The sequence below is a fragment of the Pinus tabuliformis genome, chromosome 7 (genome assembly GCF_031772625.1).
Source record: "Pinus tabuliformis cultivar Carrire ecotype Pingquan chromosome 7, CPIR1, whole genome shotgun sequence".
Taxonomy (NCBI): Eukaryota; Viridiplantae; Streptophyta; class Pinopsida; order Pinales; family Pinaceae; genus Pinus; species Pinus tabuliformis.
The window spans coordinates 1,585,890,555-1,585,904,345 of NC_142293.1; the positions used below are offsets into that span (position 1 = coordinate 1,585,890,555).

The 13,791-nt window shown below is 37.4% G+C and overlaps 1 protein-coding gene and 2 pseudogenes across 1 annotated transcript; all 3 read right to left on the minus strand.

Annotated features, from left to right (window-relative positions):
• Positions 1-3,670: 3,670 nt before the first annotated feature.
• Positions 3,671-4,260, minus strand: LOC149254150 (membrin-11 pseudogene; annotated as a pseudogene).
• A 21-nt stretch (positions 4,261-4,281) lies between these two features.
• Positions 4,282-4,732, minus strand: LOC149254151 (small ribosomal subunit protein uS13z/uS13y/uS13x pseudogene; annotated as a pseudogene).
• Positions 4,733-10,482: 5,750 nt separating this feature from the next.
• LOC149254152 (trimethyltridecatetraene synthase-like) lies at positions 10,483-12,319 on the minus strand. The gene is made up of 2 exons (XM_089456993.1): positions 11,348-12,319; positions 10,483-11,269 (listed from the first exon to the last, which is right to left on the minus strand). The coding sequence occupies exons 1-2, from the start codon at positions 12,290-12,292 to the stop codon at positions 10,619-10,621; spliced, it is 1,596 nt and encodes a 531-aa protein (XP_089313119.1). The 5' UTR covers positions 12,293-12,319; the 3' UTR covers positions 10,483-10,618.
• Between the last annotated feature and the right edge of the window lie 1,472 nt (positions 12,320-13,791).

Below are 13,791 nucleotides of genomic sequence, written 5' to 3' on the forward strand. Positions count from 1 at the left end.
CATGGAACCATTAAGTACTTAATGAATAAATTTTATTTCCATGTGTTGAGGCCTCAAAATTCACTGCAGCAACATTGGGGAATGAACACCCAGTCTGAACCTTAAAGCAGCTCCTTTTCCGTTTGGAATGGTGGTTCCAACTAGTTCAACTAGTTCCAATTACCTTCTCTCAATCTCCAAAATGGATTACAATATGACTTTCATCCACCAATGGAGAAGAGATATCAGATCAATCCTCTTGCTGATCAGGCAAGAAATTGATCCTTAAGCTGATCTAGGGCTCAACCAAGCCACAACTAAAGTTTTCCTCTTTGGGAAGATGACTTATAAGAATGAAAAATTAAATATAAATGAACAACTTATTCTATAATGCAAGAAAAATGAACTAAATCCTAATCGTATCTCAATTAAGTAGATATATATCTAACCCAACTGAGAGAAAGATAATTAAATGATTGGGATTTAAATATGTCTAGCTTATAATTAATATCAAACTAATGAAGTAGTTCAATTAACGAATATTATGTATACCAAAACATATTCTGTTTAGAGAACTCTTAACTGAAATAATAAACCAACAACATTTAGGAAGAAGTTCACAAAATGATATTAATTGTTTAATTAGTAATTCAAATAATTAAACAATAATATGAGGAAGCAGTTCACACCATATCATTATTTGTTAAACCAGTATTAAAAGGCGCATTTCTGAGTAAACAATTACTCAGAAATCAAGATTCAACTCAGAAGAGCAGAGATAAATAATATCATATGATTGAGACAAATTACTCATATTGACAATAGTGCACAAATATGAATAAAGTGACACATTTCTTCAACCATAAAATGAAACTAGTATGTAAAATAGTAGTATTAGAAGTACCAATTTATTGAATCCATTTATCTGGCTCTGGTCTCCAGTAGTCCTTTACATTGTTTGAACTTCTGTTGTTACAACAAGAGCTGCAGAAGTGCAAACTCTGCCCATCATACATAATTCAGAATATGAAAGAAAAATCCTCAATAATCCCCAGATCTAAGATTTTCTCTCCTCCCACCTACAACTCTAAACTCCTATTACAGAAGTGCTTTTAGAATTCCACAATTGCAGAGGGGAGAAGCCTTTCTTACATTCTACAATCTATTATTTATAATAGTTTAAAAACCATTCTTAACAAAAAAGTTTGTTGAAGGAGAAATATGTTTAATCAATTTTCATTGGCTCAAAATTTTATTCTTCTATTGTTGGAGCCTTCTCATTGATTGAGATTCTCTTCTCTTGATCTCTTCAACTTCTTTCCTGCAAAACAAATCAAAACAAAATTAAAATACAAAAATAAAATCAAAATGCTAAATTTGGAATTAAAAGAAATCCTATCAAATTCAATTAAATAAATAATTGAAAAGGAAATATGAGTTTTCTATTCATTCCTATGATGATTTAATTAGCCAAGGAGATTATTGATGAATGAGTCTGCACTCAGAAGAAGTCATGGGCAAATAAGAATGCAAAAATATGTCAGAAAATTGATTTTGTTAAAAGTTCGGAGCCTAATCTTTTGCTGGATTGTAGTCCCAATAAATGATAAAATCTAGAAATGAAACCACTTCATAAATTTTATCCATAATTTTATCTTTCCAATGAGCTGTCCTCAACCTCATTTGGCCAAGTAAAACTCCATTTATGAGCTTCCGAAGTTGGTATATTAAAATTGCCAAAATTCTGGAATTTCTATTGCTTAGGCTAAAAATCATAATTTTAAATTAAATTCTAACTCTAAATTAGATTACAATTATTATTTAATTAATGCTAATTAATTGTGATTATAAATTAAATTAATTATTTATAGAAATTAATTTAGATGGAAATGATTTAACAGAAACTAATTAAAATGTAATAATATTATATTAATATTATAATTTAAATTATATTAAAATTATAATAAATATTATAATTATAATAGAATTATTATAATATAATATAATATTAAATTAAAAAATTTATATACAAACCATTGAAATCAATCCAAAATCCATACAAAACAAACCATTGGAATTAATTTTTTTTCATTTATTACATGAGCGTGAAGAGGAGTGATGGAGTAGGGAAGTGAGTGGAGGGTGGAGTGAGTGGAGGATGAGGTGAGCATGAGTTAGGATGAGGTAAGGTGGAGTGGAGAAGGAACCTTATGTTAAAAAGTTCTATCCTCTCATATATTTCCCAAAATCGTACATCACACATTTTTAAGGGACGAGTTTGTGGTGCTTTAGATTTTTGCGATATGAGATATGCAATATCATAATATCACATCGCAAATTTTGATCGCATTTTTTTCTTAGATCAGAATTTTTGGAGGAAGGAAGTGATATGAAGTGCGGCCCACATGGAATTAATAATGCTACAAATTGGACTATAGTTATTCTGCAATTTTGTGAATTCGGTCTTGGCAACTTGTTTTAAAATAACAAATTGAAGTAAATTACCAAGATCTCGAAACATGTTTTTCATTTATTGTACAACTTAGCTAGGTCATTTTGTAGGACTGTTAGTGAAAAAATAGTAAAAATTCCCTAAAAGTTAATATTTACAATGAATGATTATTGAAATTAATTAGCTATGAAAAATCAAAATATTATACATTTTTTTACATTTTCAGTCCAGACGAGAAAACACTCAAACTTCAAAGGAGTTCCTTTTACAAACCGGTTGATCAAATGAGTCAAAACAAGTATTAATGGAAAACTTGTGAAAAAATGAATTCAATAGAAACAATCAAAATAGAAATCCGATAAAAATGAGAAAATTGTAAGACAATTAACTTAAATTAAAATCATAAAAGATGCTTACTAAAACATCTTATTGTTAAAGACAGTGTTTCACAATTAGTTGGTTGTTGTTGAATACTACTTATAGGCTTACAAGTGGGAGATTTTGGTAGAATGTTTCGTAATTGTTGTTGAATACTACTTATAGGCTTAAAAGTGGGAGATTTTGGTAGAATGTTTCATAACTTATCTTTGTCTTGGAGGTATGCATGATGATTTTGAAAAATGTACAGCAAAATTCAACTTTATAAGAACCAATGGGATTCGATATGATGATGTCAACAAGAGATCCTCGTAGACATGAAACCCTAATTCTTAGCAAAAATGCTATCTCTAGAAGTTTATCTTTTCACACACAATATGGATGTCTCTCTTTCCCATCATAAAACTCTATTTTTCCTCTCTTGTTATCTCTACCAAAATATGTTCTTCCTTTTTCCTCAAATTTCCCTTCTTCCTTATTCTTGCATGTGTGTTGGGTTCTTACAATTCCCTAAAAATGATTGTACTCAACCCATGTTGTCTTACATAATTGAGATAACTCTCTCACCCACCTCTTACATATATGCTCCCATGCTTCCATCACTGGGTGATATGACGATTTCACCAACTTCTTACTGTTGACACCTAATCCTCAACGGATGGGTGAACTAGAACGTGAACAGTCATCAAGAAGATGAACTGTTCCGTCTCCTTTTTGTATATAAACAATAGTTCTCTAATGAAATTACATATTAGTTTTTCTTCCGCTCATTCTGGAGTTACCCTGGCCTGACATGGTATCAGAGCACAGGTCCCAGGTTCTAAAAATAGTTGTAACTCCTGCCTCTGTCTTGAGCGCTCCTCAGTCCTGAGCGCTGCTCAGTCCTGAGCGCTGCTCTGCCCTTTCCACGCCAGTTTTCATTGTCTGTTGCTTGTCTTGCTCATTACTCTGACGCGCCCTTTCCATGCCAACCTGAATGCGGTATATGGTATTTTCTGCCCTAACAGACTCAAAGCCTGCTATGTAGTAAGAGGGCCGACGGTTTCTTCTGAAGCCTTACGGAAAGAAGCACGTCCGCTTTGTGAATTATCTGCAGACCTCCTGGAAGACATTCGCCGCCATGGTTGTTGTACAGCTCATCTCCAAACAATTACGATGATTACAACTGTAAGGAACATGCCAATGTAAGATATCCATTTATCTAACTGATGTCGTCTTTCGATTATCTTCAGTACAGAATTAGACAAACCAACAGTATTGAGAATGTCTAGAGCTTTCCGCTGTGCTTGCTTCAAACGATCTCTTTGTTCTGCATACTTTGAAAGAACAACCACTCCAGTAGCATAAGCCTCATCAAGCATGTATGATGAATTACGTGCCGACTGCCTGGCTCGGGTTTCATCGTCAAAAATTTGCATTACATGAGCAGAGTCCCCATTTTTTCTGTGCATTCGTTACTGTATTGCAGTAATCTACCCCGAGATTTGAGAGCTGTCTTTGTGTGCTGTCCACGCATAACTTCTTCGTCGACATTCTCCTGCGCTCCCTCCATCTGCCGATTTAAAACCCCGACTCCATCCAAATCGTCTGAGCTTGTGTCTCTTCAAAGAAAACCCTCTTTCCTTGCGAGCAGTGGTCTTTGTGTGCTGTCCACGCACCCGAAGGCCCCAGTAGTGACGAAGACCGCGGTGGTTCCTGATCTTCTTCAAGCGTTCCAAGTCATCCCTGAGTTTCATGTCAAGAGCATTGGATACCACCTGAGTGGTTCGGCCTGACATCGGCCTTCTTGCATAGAAGGTTGGCCAAACGTCGACCAATTCCTTTGATAGAAGTCAGGGCAAACATGATCTTCTGTCGCCCATCAACATTGGTGTTGAGGACACGAAGAATGTGTTGAAACTCCTCATTTACAATCAAAGACATTTTCGCAGAACGCGAGAAGCCTCAACAGTTGCCAGTAACGTTGGGTATTACAAAGACTGCAAGGGCTTTAGTATTATGCAGTTGATTTTTTAACTTCAGTATGGCGGTTTCTGTATAGCGTTGAGCAGTTTGTTGAATTCATGATATACGCAGTTTATATGATTCAAAGCGTTCAAAATATTGCGGTGTTTCCAGAATGTTTTGTAGTATTGCATGATATATTGAAGTGATATATTGAAGTGATCCCTTGCGCATTTTTTCAAACATAGTAGTATTGCAGTGATATGTACAATGAAATGCTGATGCTTTTAGCAAATATTAGAGGGATTTGAAGGCTGTAACGTAAAGTTTTTTTTTAGCAGAAGTAATTTTTTATAGAATGCATTCAATCATCTCTATGGTAGGAATAGTTCTCACTGGCAAGGAGAACTATTCTGAATGGTCTCGGATGGTAAAACACACCCTCATCTACAATGAGTTGTGGAAATGAGTGTGTGTCGGAGAAGAAGACAAAGACCCTGTGCAGCCTACATCAGATAAAGAACTTGTCATTTGGGAAAACAAGAACAGCAAAGCCTATGCATTGATCACAGCATCTGTAAATGAAGAAGTAAGTCGTCATATTTCATCCTATTCCACTGCCTTTGAAGCTTTACAAAAGCTGAAAGAACTCTATGATTCACATTCTGCACTTGAAGTTGTTCAGCTCATGATTAAACTCTTCACTCTTGAACTGAAAAATAATGATCCCCTTGCTCTTGCATCTGAAATAAAGTCTATAATGCATGATATTAAATCCACTAAGGTTGAGCTGGATATCTCTCTTATTGCCTTTCTCAAAGAACTCTATCCTACCTACTCCAATTATCTTGAGTCTTTACAAGCAAATGGAAATCTTAAAGACATAACCTTTGAGTCTCTTGTGAAAAAGTTTGCTGAAAGAGAGAAAGCATTTGGAAAGAAAACAGTCCCTGAATCTTCTGAAGAGACTGTTTGCCTTGCTCATAAAGAAAAGCATCCTGCTCAAGATTCTACAAGAGGAAGAGGTGGACGAAGAGGAAGAGGAAGATACTTCAGAGGCAGGGGGGGCAGACATTCTCAAGGAGAAAAGGCAGATCTGCATTGCATTCGCTGCAAACGAAATGGATCACATGATGCTTCTACATGCAAGCTACCATGGGACAAAATTGAGCAGAGAAGAAACCAGCAGAAAGGTAAAACTGATGACAAAGAAAAAGGTAAAGCACTTGAATCCGCTCACTATATTGAGGCGCAATGTAACATTGGAGTAAATGAAGATTTGTTTAATGCTTCACTTGCTTCTTCGAAAAATGATTGGTTGCTTGATTCAGGAGCAACCTGTCATATGACTCATAGGAAAGATTTTTTTGAAGATTTCACTGACAATGTTGATGGAGCAGTATACTTTGCAGATCAGTCAAAAATCAAGCCATCAGGGCTTGGCACAATCAGGCTTAAACTGCCTGGTCTTCCAGACTTTCTTCTGGATCATGTTCTATATCTCCCACAACTCAAGAGAAACTTGCTGTCCCTGGTCCACATCCGCCAGCAAGGTCACTCCATTCATATGTTTGATGGCAAGCTTGAGGTAAGAAAGGCATCTGACCACTCACTTGTCATGAGGGGTATAGAAGAAGCAAGACTTCTTAAACTGCAAGGAACTTCTGCTCATGCACAACATCTCTCATATATTTCTCATCATGAAGAAGGTACACTTCCATCAAGTTTATTATGGCATGCTAGATTTGGACATTTAAACTATGACAGTCTCCACTTATTAAAGAAAAATGGTGTTACTGGTTTGCCTACAATTCCTAGAAAACATAAGCAATGTGATGCTTGCATTCTAGGAAAGCATAGCAAATAGTCTTTTCATGATTCACATTCAAGAGCACATAGGAAGCTTGAACTCATTCATTCAGATTTATGTGGTCCAATGCATGTTCCTTCTGCAAATGGAAATAAATATATCATGACATTTATTGATGATTACACCAGAATGTGTTGGGTTTATTTATTGAAGAACAAATCTGATGCTTTTCAAACATTCAAGAATTTTCATAAGTGGATTGAAAATGATGCACAATCTCATATTGGGTCTATTCGCACTGATAATGGAAAAGAATATACATCAAATGAATTTGAAAACTATCTTCGCCAACATGGGATCAAACATCAAACAACTGTACCTTATAATCCCCAACAGAATGGTGTAGCAGAAAGAATGAATAGAAAAATCTTGAATATGGTACGATCCATGCTTTTCTTCAAAAATGTAAAGATAATGTTTTGGGCTGATGATGTTCTATGTGCTGCATATATAAAGAATAGATGTCCATCTAGTGCTATAAGAAACAAGACTCCTTATGAATTGTGGTATGGACATGTTCCTTCGGTAAAACATCTCAGGATTTTTGGTTCCACCTATTATGCTTTAATACCAAAGGTACATAGAAACAAACTTGGTGCTAGAAGTCGTAAGTGTATCTTCCTGGGGTATTCAAACACCTCTAAAGCATACCGTCTCTATGATGAAGTAAATAAAAAGTTTGTTGTATCTAGAGATGTCATTTTTCTTGAATCATCCAAATCTGACAGTGTTGTTGAGCGGCAACTTGATCGCTTGGATAGATTCACAAAAACAAAATCATTTCAAGAGTTTGATAATCAGATTCCACATCTTGAAGGGGGGATTCCTATACTAGATCAAGATGTGGAATCTTCTTCTGAAGAACAACCTCCCTTGCATGAAACTCCAACACCGGATGATCCTTTAAGTGATGTAATTGATAGAATTGGGAGACTCAATCTTCATTCAGTCCCAACTCAATCAACAGAGCAGCCTGGACCATCTCAGAAAGGTCCCCCAAAGTGGCTGACAAAGACACTTGAAAGTGTTCATCCTGATGAAATTGGAAAAACAGGAACCAGAAATACAAACCGACAAGATGGAGGTGATGTAGATGACTCTAATTCCCCTGTTGATATGGATGTTACTTATGATTGTGAATTGAACTTGTCTACAGATTTTGAACCAACTTCCTTCAAAGAAGCTGCTTCTCATGATGAATGGAAAGAAGCGATGCAGAAGGAGTATGATGCCCTCATAAAGAATGGCACTTAGAAGCTGGTTGATCCTCCATTTGGAAGCAAACCAATTGGCTGCAAGTGGGTCTACAAGAACAAGTACAAAGCTCATGGCTCACTTGACAAGCACAAAGCTAGGCTTGTGGCAAAAGGTTTTGCACAGAAGGAAGGGGTCGATTATGAGGAAACTTTTGCCCCCACAACAAAATGGGCCACCATCCGGACACTCTTTGCACTAGCTGCTCAGAACGGTTGGAAAGTCCATCAAATGGATGTAAAAACTACATTCTTGAATGGAGATCTAAAAGAGAATGTTTTTATGTCCCAGCCTGAAGGATTTGCTGTGAAAGGACATGAACACAAAGTATGCAAACTTGTGAAGTCCTTGTATGGCCTCAAACAAGCACCACGAGCCTGGTATGAAAAACTAACTGAGCATCTTCTGAAACTCAACTTCAAACATTTTGATCTTGATGATGCAACTTTATTTGTCAAGAAAGTTGGCAAAACAGTTGTATATCTTGTGGTATATGTAGATGATCTTTTAATGACAGGGAACAATGAAAGCTATATTGCATCCATAAAGAAAGAATTAGGAAAAAGTTTTGAAATGACTGATTTGGGCTATGTTCATTACTATCTTGGCATTGAAGTAACCCAACATCCAAAATCCATATTTCTTTCTCAAAAGAAATACATTGGAGATTTGTTAAACAGATTTGGCATGACAGAGTGCAATCCTCTTTCTACTCCAATGGAACAAAACTTGAAGCTCACATCTATTGAAGGAAAGGAATTTGAGGATGCAACAAAGTATAAACAGCTTGTAGGAAGTCTCATCTACCTCACTACTACCAGACTAGACATTTCATTTGCTGTTGGAATCCTCTCCAGGTTTATGCAAAAGCCTTGTGAGGGACATTGGTCTGCTGCAAAAAGAGTTCTAAGGTACTTGAAGGGAACTCAAGACCTTGGAATCAAGTATACACAGGTGGACGACTTCAACTTGATTGGATACTCTGATTCAGACTTCGATGGAGACAAAGAAACTGGGGTATCTACTTCAAGATATGCTATGAGTCTTGGATCAGGAGCTGTCTCCTGGAGATCACGCAAACAATCAGTACCAGCAGATTCCACAACAGAAGCAGAATACGTGGCAGCAGCTGAAGCAACGAAACAAATTGTGTGGCTCAGGAAAATTCTTGAAGATTTGCAGGTAAAACAAATAAAATCAACTCCACTCATGATTGATAACACCTCTGCAATAAAGTTGGCCAAGAACCCAAAGTTCCATGATCGTACAAAGCACATCAATACTAAATATCATCTGATCCGACATCATGTTGAGGGAAAAACAATCCATCTCCGTCATTGTTCCACAAACGAGCAAATTGTAGACATCTTCACCAAAGTGCTTGGAAGAGAAAAGCTTGAAAAATTCAGAACGATGCTTGGACTCACCAACATCCCTTCAGATTAATGGGGGGGAATGTTGACACCTAATCCTCAACGGATGGGTGAACTGGAACGTGAACAGTCATCAAGAAGATGAACTGTTCCGTCTCCTTTTTGTATATAAACAATAGTTCTTTAATGAAATAACATATCAGTTTTTCTTCCGCTCATTCTGGAGTTACCCTAGCTTGACACTTACATACATTCAACAATGCTTGGGCTTCAAAAAGTTAGAGGGGTAATTAGATAATGATGTTATGCTTTATGAAAGGTGGCATAAGACTCCAAGCGCATGAGAGTTTTAGTGGATCTCACCTTTAACTCCTTTTACAGAATCTTAGCCCTTATACCTCTTTCCTTAATTACCTATATTTACAAATATACATTGCTAATATAAATATTAAAAATTGAAATATTACAATAAAAGAATACAAATAAAAATATAAAATAAAATACCAAAAAAATAAAATATAATGTGAATGTTTTGGCTCAAACTAGTAGTTGAAACAAACTTAAGTTTATATTAACACTAAATTTATCGAACATTAATAATCACGAAATACCTAAGAAAATAAGACTTCACTCAATTATTTACGATTTAAAAAAATATACTTTTTATTTAAAAAAAATCTTTTTATTCTGAATAAAACCAATCTAAAAATGTACAACTCCTATTATTTGTTTTAGCTACATTTACTTATATAATATAGTTTTCCAACTCCTAATTATGCAAGGACAAATTGTCACTATTCAACGTAAGTGTATTCTTTATTAATTTTTATTATCATTTTTTTATTTTTAGTTTTATTTACATTCATTAAAATAGAGGTTGTCTATTGAGGTGTTAAATTTATCTAGACTCTTAAAAAATTTTGGAATTTGGAATTTTTATAGACGGTAAGAGTGTTTGAATGGCGTCCTTAATTAAATGGTATACGTTCCCCGATCATTCCCGGGTCGAGATGTATCTGTATGCCTTTATGGTACACTTCTATCTTAAATTTAGTGGTTATAATTTAATTTTAAATTTGCCTTATATAAATATAAAAATAAAACAATCATTTACCGCCCACCAGAATTCAATAATGTATGTATACGAAATTTTAAAGAAAGAAACTTTCCCTATACATCACAAAATTATTATTTATTATTAATATTGCAACCAGGACATATTTAAAGTTGATAGTCCGTTTACTCGTGAAATGTAAAAGTAAGATAGCTACAGGCCAGCCCTACATATTATTAACGGGCCTTTATTTGTGAAGCCACGAAAGAAGATGTAAGCAGATGTATCTTTCAGTAAATATAAGGATTAGATATTTAGGTCTGCTGTTCGGAGGAGCAGATGTCGTAGAGGTGCGAAGGTAGGCGAGGTCGGGCCATTGCAACGAGAGGGTGTGTTTTAGGGGTCGACAGCCCAAACGTCTCGCCCATATCCAAGTCCTTGGGGTTCTGCCCATCAGGCAGGCACCAGTGGAATCCATGGATGAGATTAGCTAAACCCAAATGAACTACTTTCAGTCCCAGATTATATCCAGGGCACATCCTCCTCCCCGTCCCAAATGGCAGCAGCTGGTAATCTCTTCCCTTCACGTCCAACACGCTCCCTTGGAATCTCTCCGGTCGGAACTCGTCAGGATTCTCCCAAAAGCCGCTATCCCGGGCGATAGTCCACACGTTAACATGCAACCTTGTGTTCGCAGGAATGTCGTAACCGCCGACCTTGCAGGCCTCCGTGGAGAGACGGGGAACCAGCATGGGAGCCACCGGGTGGAGCCTCATCATCTCCTTCACGATCGCCTGCAGATACTCCAGCCCACCAATGTCTTTCTCCTCCACCCACCGCTCTCTTCCCACCACTCTGTCCAGCTCTTCCGCCGCCTTTTCGATGGTTTCCGGTTTTTTAAGAAGCTCCGCCAATGCCCACTCCACCAGCGTCGCAGAGCTCTCGGTGCCCCCCGCTATGATGTCCTGCACACACACAATTCAAATGGTTCAGAGAATTATTAGAAAAGATTGGTCAAGGCGAGAAAGGTTGTAAGTGCATACCTGTGTGAATGCTTTGACTTTGACTCGACTCAGATTCAGCTGGGGATCGTCGGCCTGCTGCAGCAGAACGTCCACCATATCCTTCGCCACATAATTCTCTACGCCCGCCCTTCGCCTTTCGTGCTCTTCTATCACTTCCTCCAGGAAAACATCCAACCGCTTGCTCAACTTCTTCATACGCCTCACGTAACCCTGGAGATCCAGCCACGCCAGCCACGGTATAAAGTCTCCAATATTTAAAACCCCGTTCAGCACAAACAGCTCCTCCCACATCTCCCTGAACGCCGCCGGCTTTATCTTGTTGCCGGCCTTGTCGTCCAAATACCTTCGTCCCAAAACCATCCGAGAAATTATATTATTGCTAACATTTGTCGTCTCTTCCCTGATTTCTACAGGGAGGCCCCGCCGGCATGTCTCGAACACGGAACGTATCATTCGGCCCACCTCTTCTACTCTAATGTACTCGAAGGATTCGAGTCTCTTGGCACTGAAAAGCTCCATGAGGCAGAGTTTCCTTCCGAGCCGCCAGTTCTCTCCGTAAGGAGACCAGGTGATGTCGGAATAGTTGTAGACGGTGTATTTCCCGGCTGCCACACGGGGGCGGGAAGCGAAGATGACGTCGTTCGTCTTGAGAAATTCTTGGGCCATCTCAGCCGTGGAGGCGACCACGCAGGGAACGGATCCGAGTCTCATATACATGAGTGGTCCGTACGTTTTGCAGAGTCGATCCAAGGACCTATGAGGCAGTTTCCCCATGAGATGCAGGTGCCCGATTATGGGCCAACCACGGGGACCGGGCGGTAACTTCAAAGAGGGGCGAAGTCGCCTGTAAATGAAATAAGCAGATACGACAGCCACTGTAAGATAGCCGAGAATTCGCATATCTCCAGTGGCGAACACCCGCTGCAAATCCATGGCAAAGTAGAAGATCGGAACTCCCAACATTAGAAAATTGCTGCAAGAACTGAGTTGCTCTCCGTTGTGGTGTGTGATAACCCGGGCTAGCCCCATGGTTATATAGTGGAAAAATGGAATAATTTGTGTACACGTATAGCTCCATTTTCATTCCATCACTTTCTCTGCACTTTCCATACAGCTTACATTTCCATTCAAACTATGCACTTCAATGGTTGAAGACACGTGTATAAGCCTCCTATAATACATAGGTGGGTTAAATGTAGTTTAGTGTCGACAAATCACTGGTTCTAATCCTGTTAAACATTAATTACTGTGCATGCTGTTACAGGTTTCGTCACATCACATCACACACACCTTGTCACTTGTGTGACCAAGTTGATGAGAATGTATCACCTCCTGTGAAATCAAAATATCTGCCAAAGTTGCGCCTACGAGTTCATTACGCTTTTCTTCTTTACTGTACATCCAAAAGCTCACCTCTGAAAAAAGCAAGGCATATGCAAGACCAGAAAATTTCGGGGGAGGTATTTTTGAGGTGATTATTGTATATTCTTCTTCCGCGTAAAGCAAGTGGATGATAGGCCCATGCTCAGACCTTCCATCTTCAATACTCCAAGTTGCGAAAGTCTTCCTGGAGTCGATATACAGCCATTGTAAAGGGAGTCCAGTTATGTCAAATCACCATTTTTAAATAAAAGTGGTGGGTCTTCGTTCAAAAATGCGAAAATTTAGCACCGATTTAGTAGGCCTTGACCTAACATGGTCAAATTCGCATTTTACAACGCCGCTAATGTGGATTTTTCTTGAGGAGCATCTCTTCCTTCTCTTTGTAAGGGCTCTTTAATTTTTCTAATTTTTGGGCTTTTATTCGGATTTCTTTTAAAAGTGAGATATATAATTTTTTAAAATAATTTTTAAATATATAAATTAATTTAAACTTTTGGTTTTCCTTAATATTAAAATTATTAAATTATATAAATCAAATTTATTATTTCAATGAATTTGATTAGTTGTTAGATAAAACAAGGGTTGTTCTTGAGCAACAAGGACTTGGGCAAGTTAAATTTGTAAGTTTTTGAACTTTGACAAGTTAAATTCAACATTGCATCCATAAACAATGTTATCTCGCAGTAGCATGGACAAAATATGTGTCAAACATTCAATATAGAAGAAATACAATTTGGAAACAAAGCTAGATTGAGAACTATTTCATGTTAAGCAATAACTTTTAGCTCATACTAAAAAAAAATCTATCCAGAAAATGTGAAGGGGAAGCTATTCACTTGGAGGGTAGCTATAGCAACAGATGCGACATCACCTAATGAAAATCCTATAATACAATCATAAGTTCATTTAGCAGTAGATCAGAGTGACAATAGAGAAAAAAAGAAATGCATGTATGGTTTTGGACTTACCTTGAGTTTTGAAATGATGATATCCAATGGATGTGAATAAACTATTATATACTCTATGAACATGTTACATAACCCACTGATCAAAGAACACAAAATGTAATCTTCTTGATA

What these genes read in the sequence shown, in the direction of transcription:
- LOC149254152 (XM_089456993.1), bottom strand. Translation starts at nt 12,292, where the DNA reads ATGTTGGGAGTTCCGATCTTCTACTTTGCCATGGATTTGCAGCGGGTG. An exon ending in AAGTCAAAGCATTCACACAG is followed by an intron (nt 11,270 to 11,347) that starts GTATGCACTTAC and finishes GTGTGTGTGCAG; the next exon opens with GACATCATAGCGGGGGGCAC.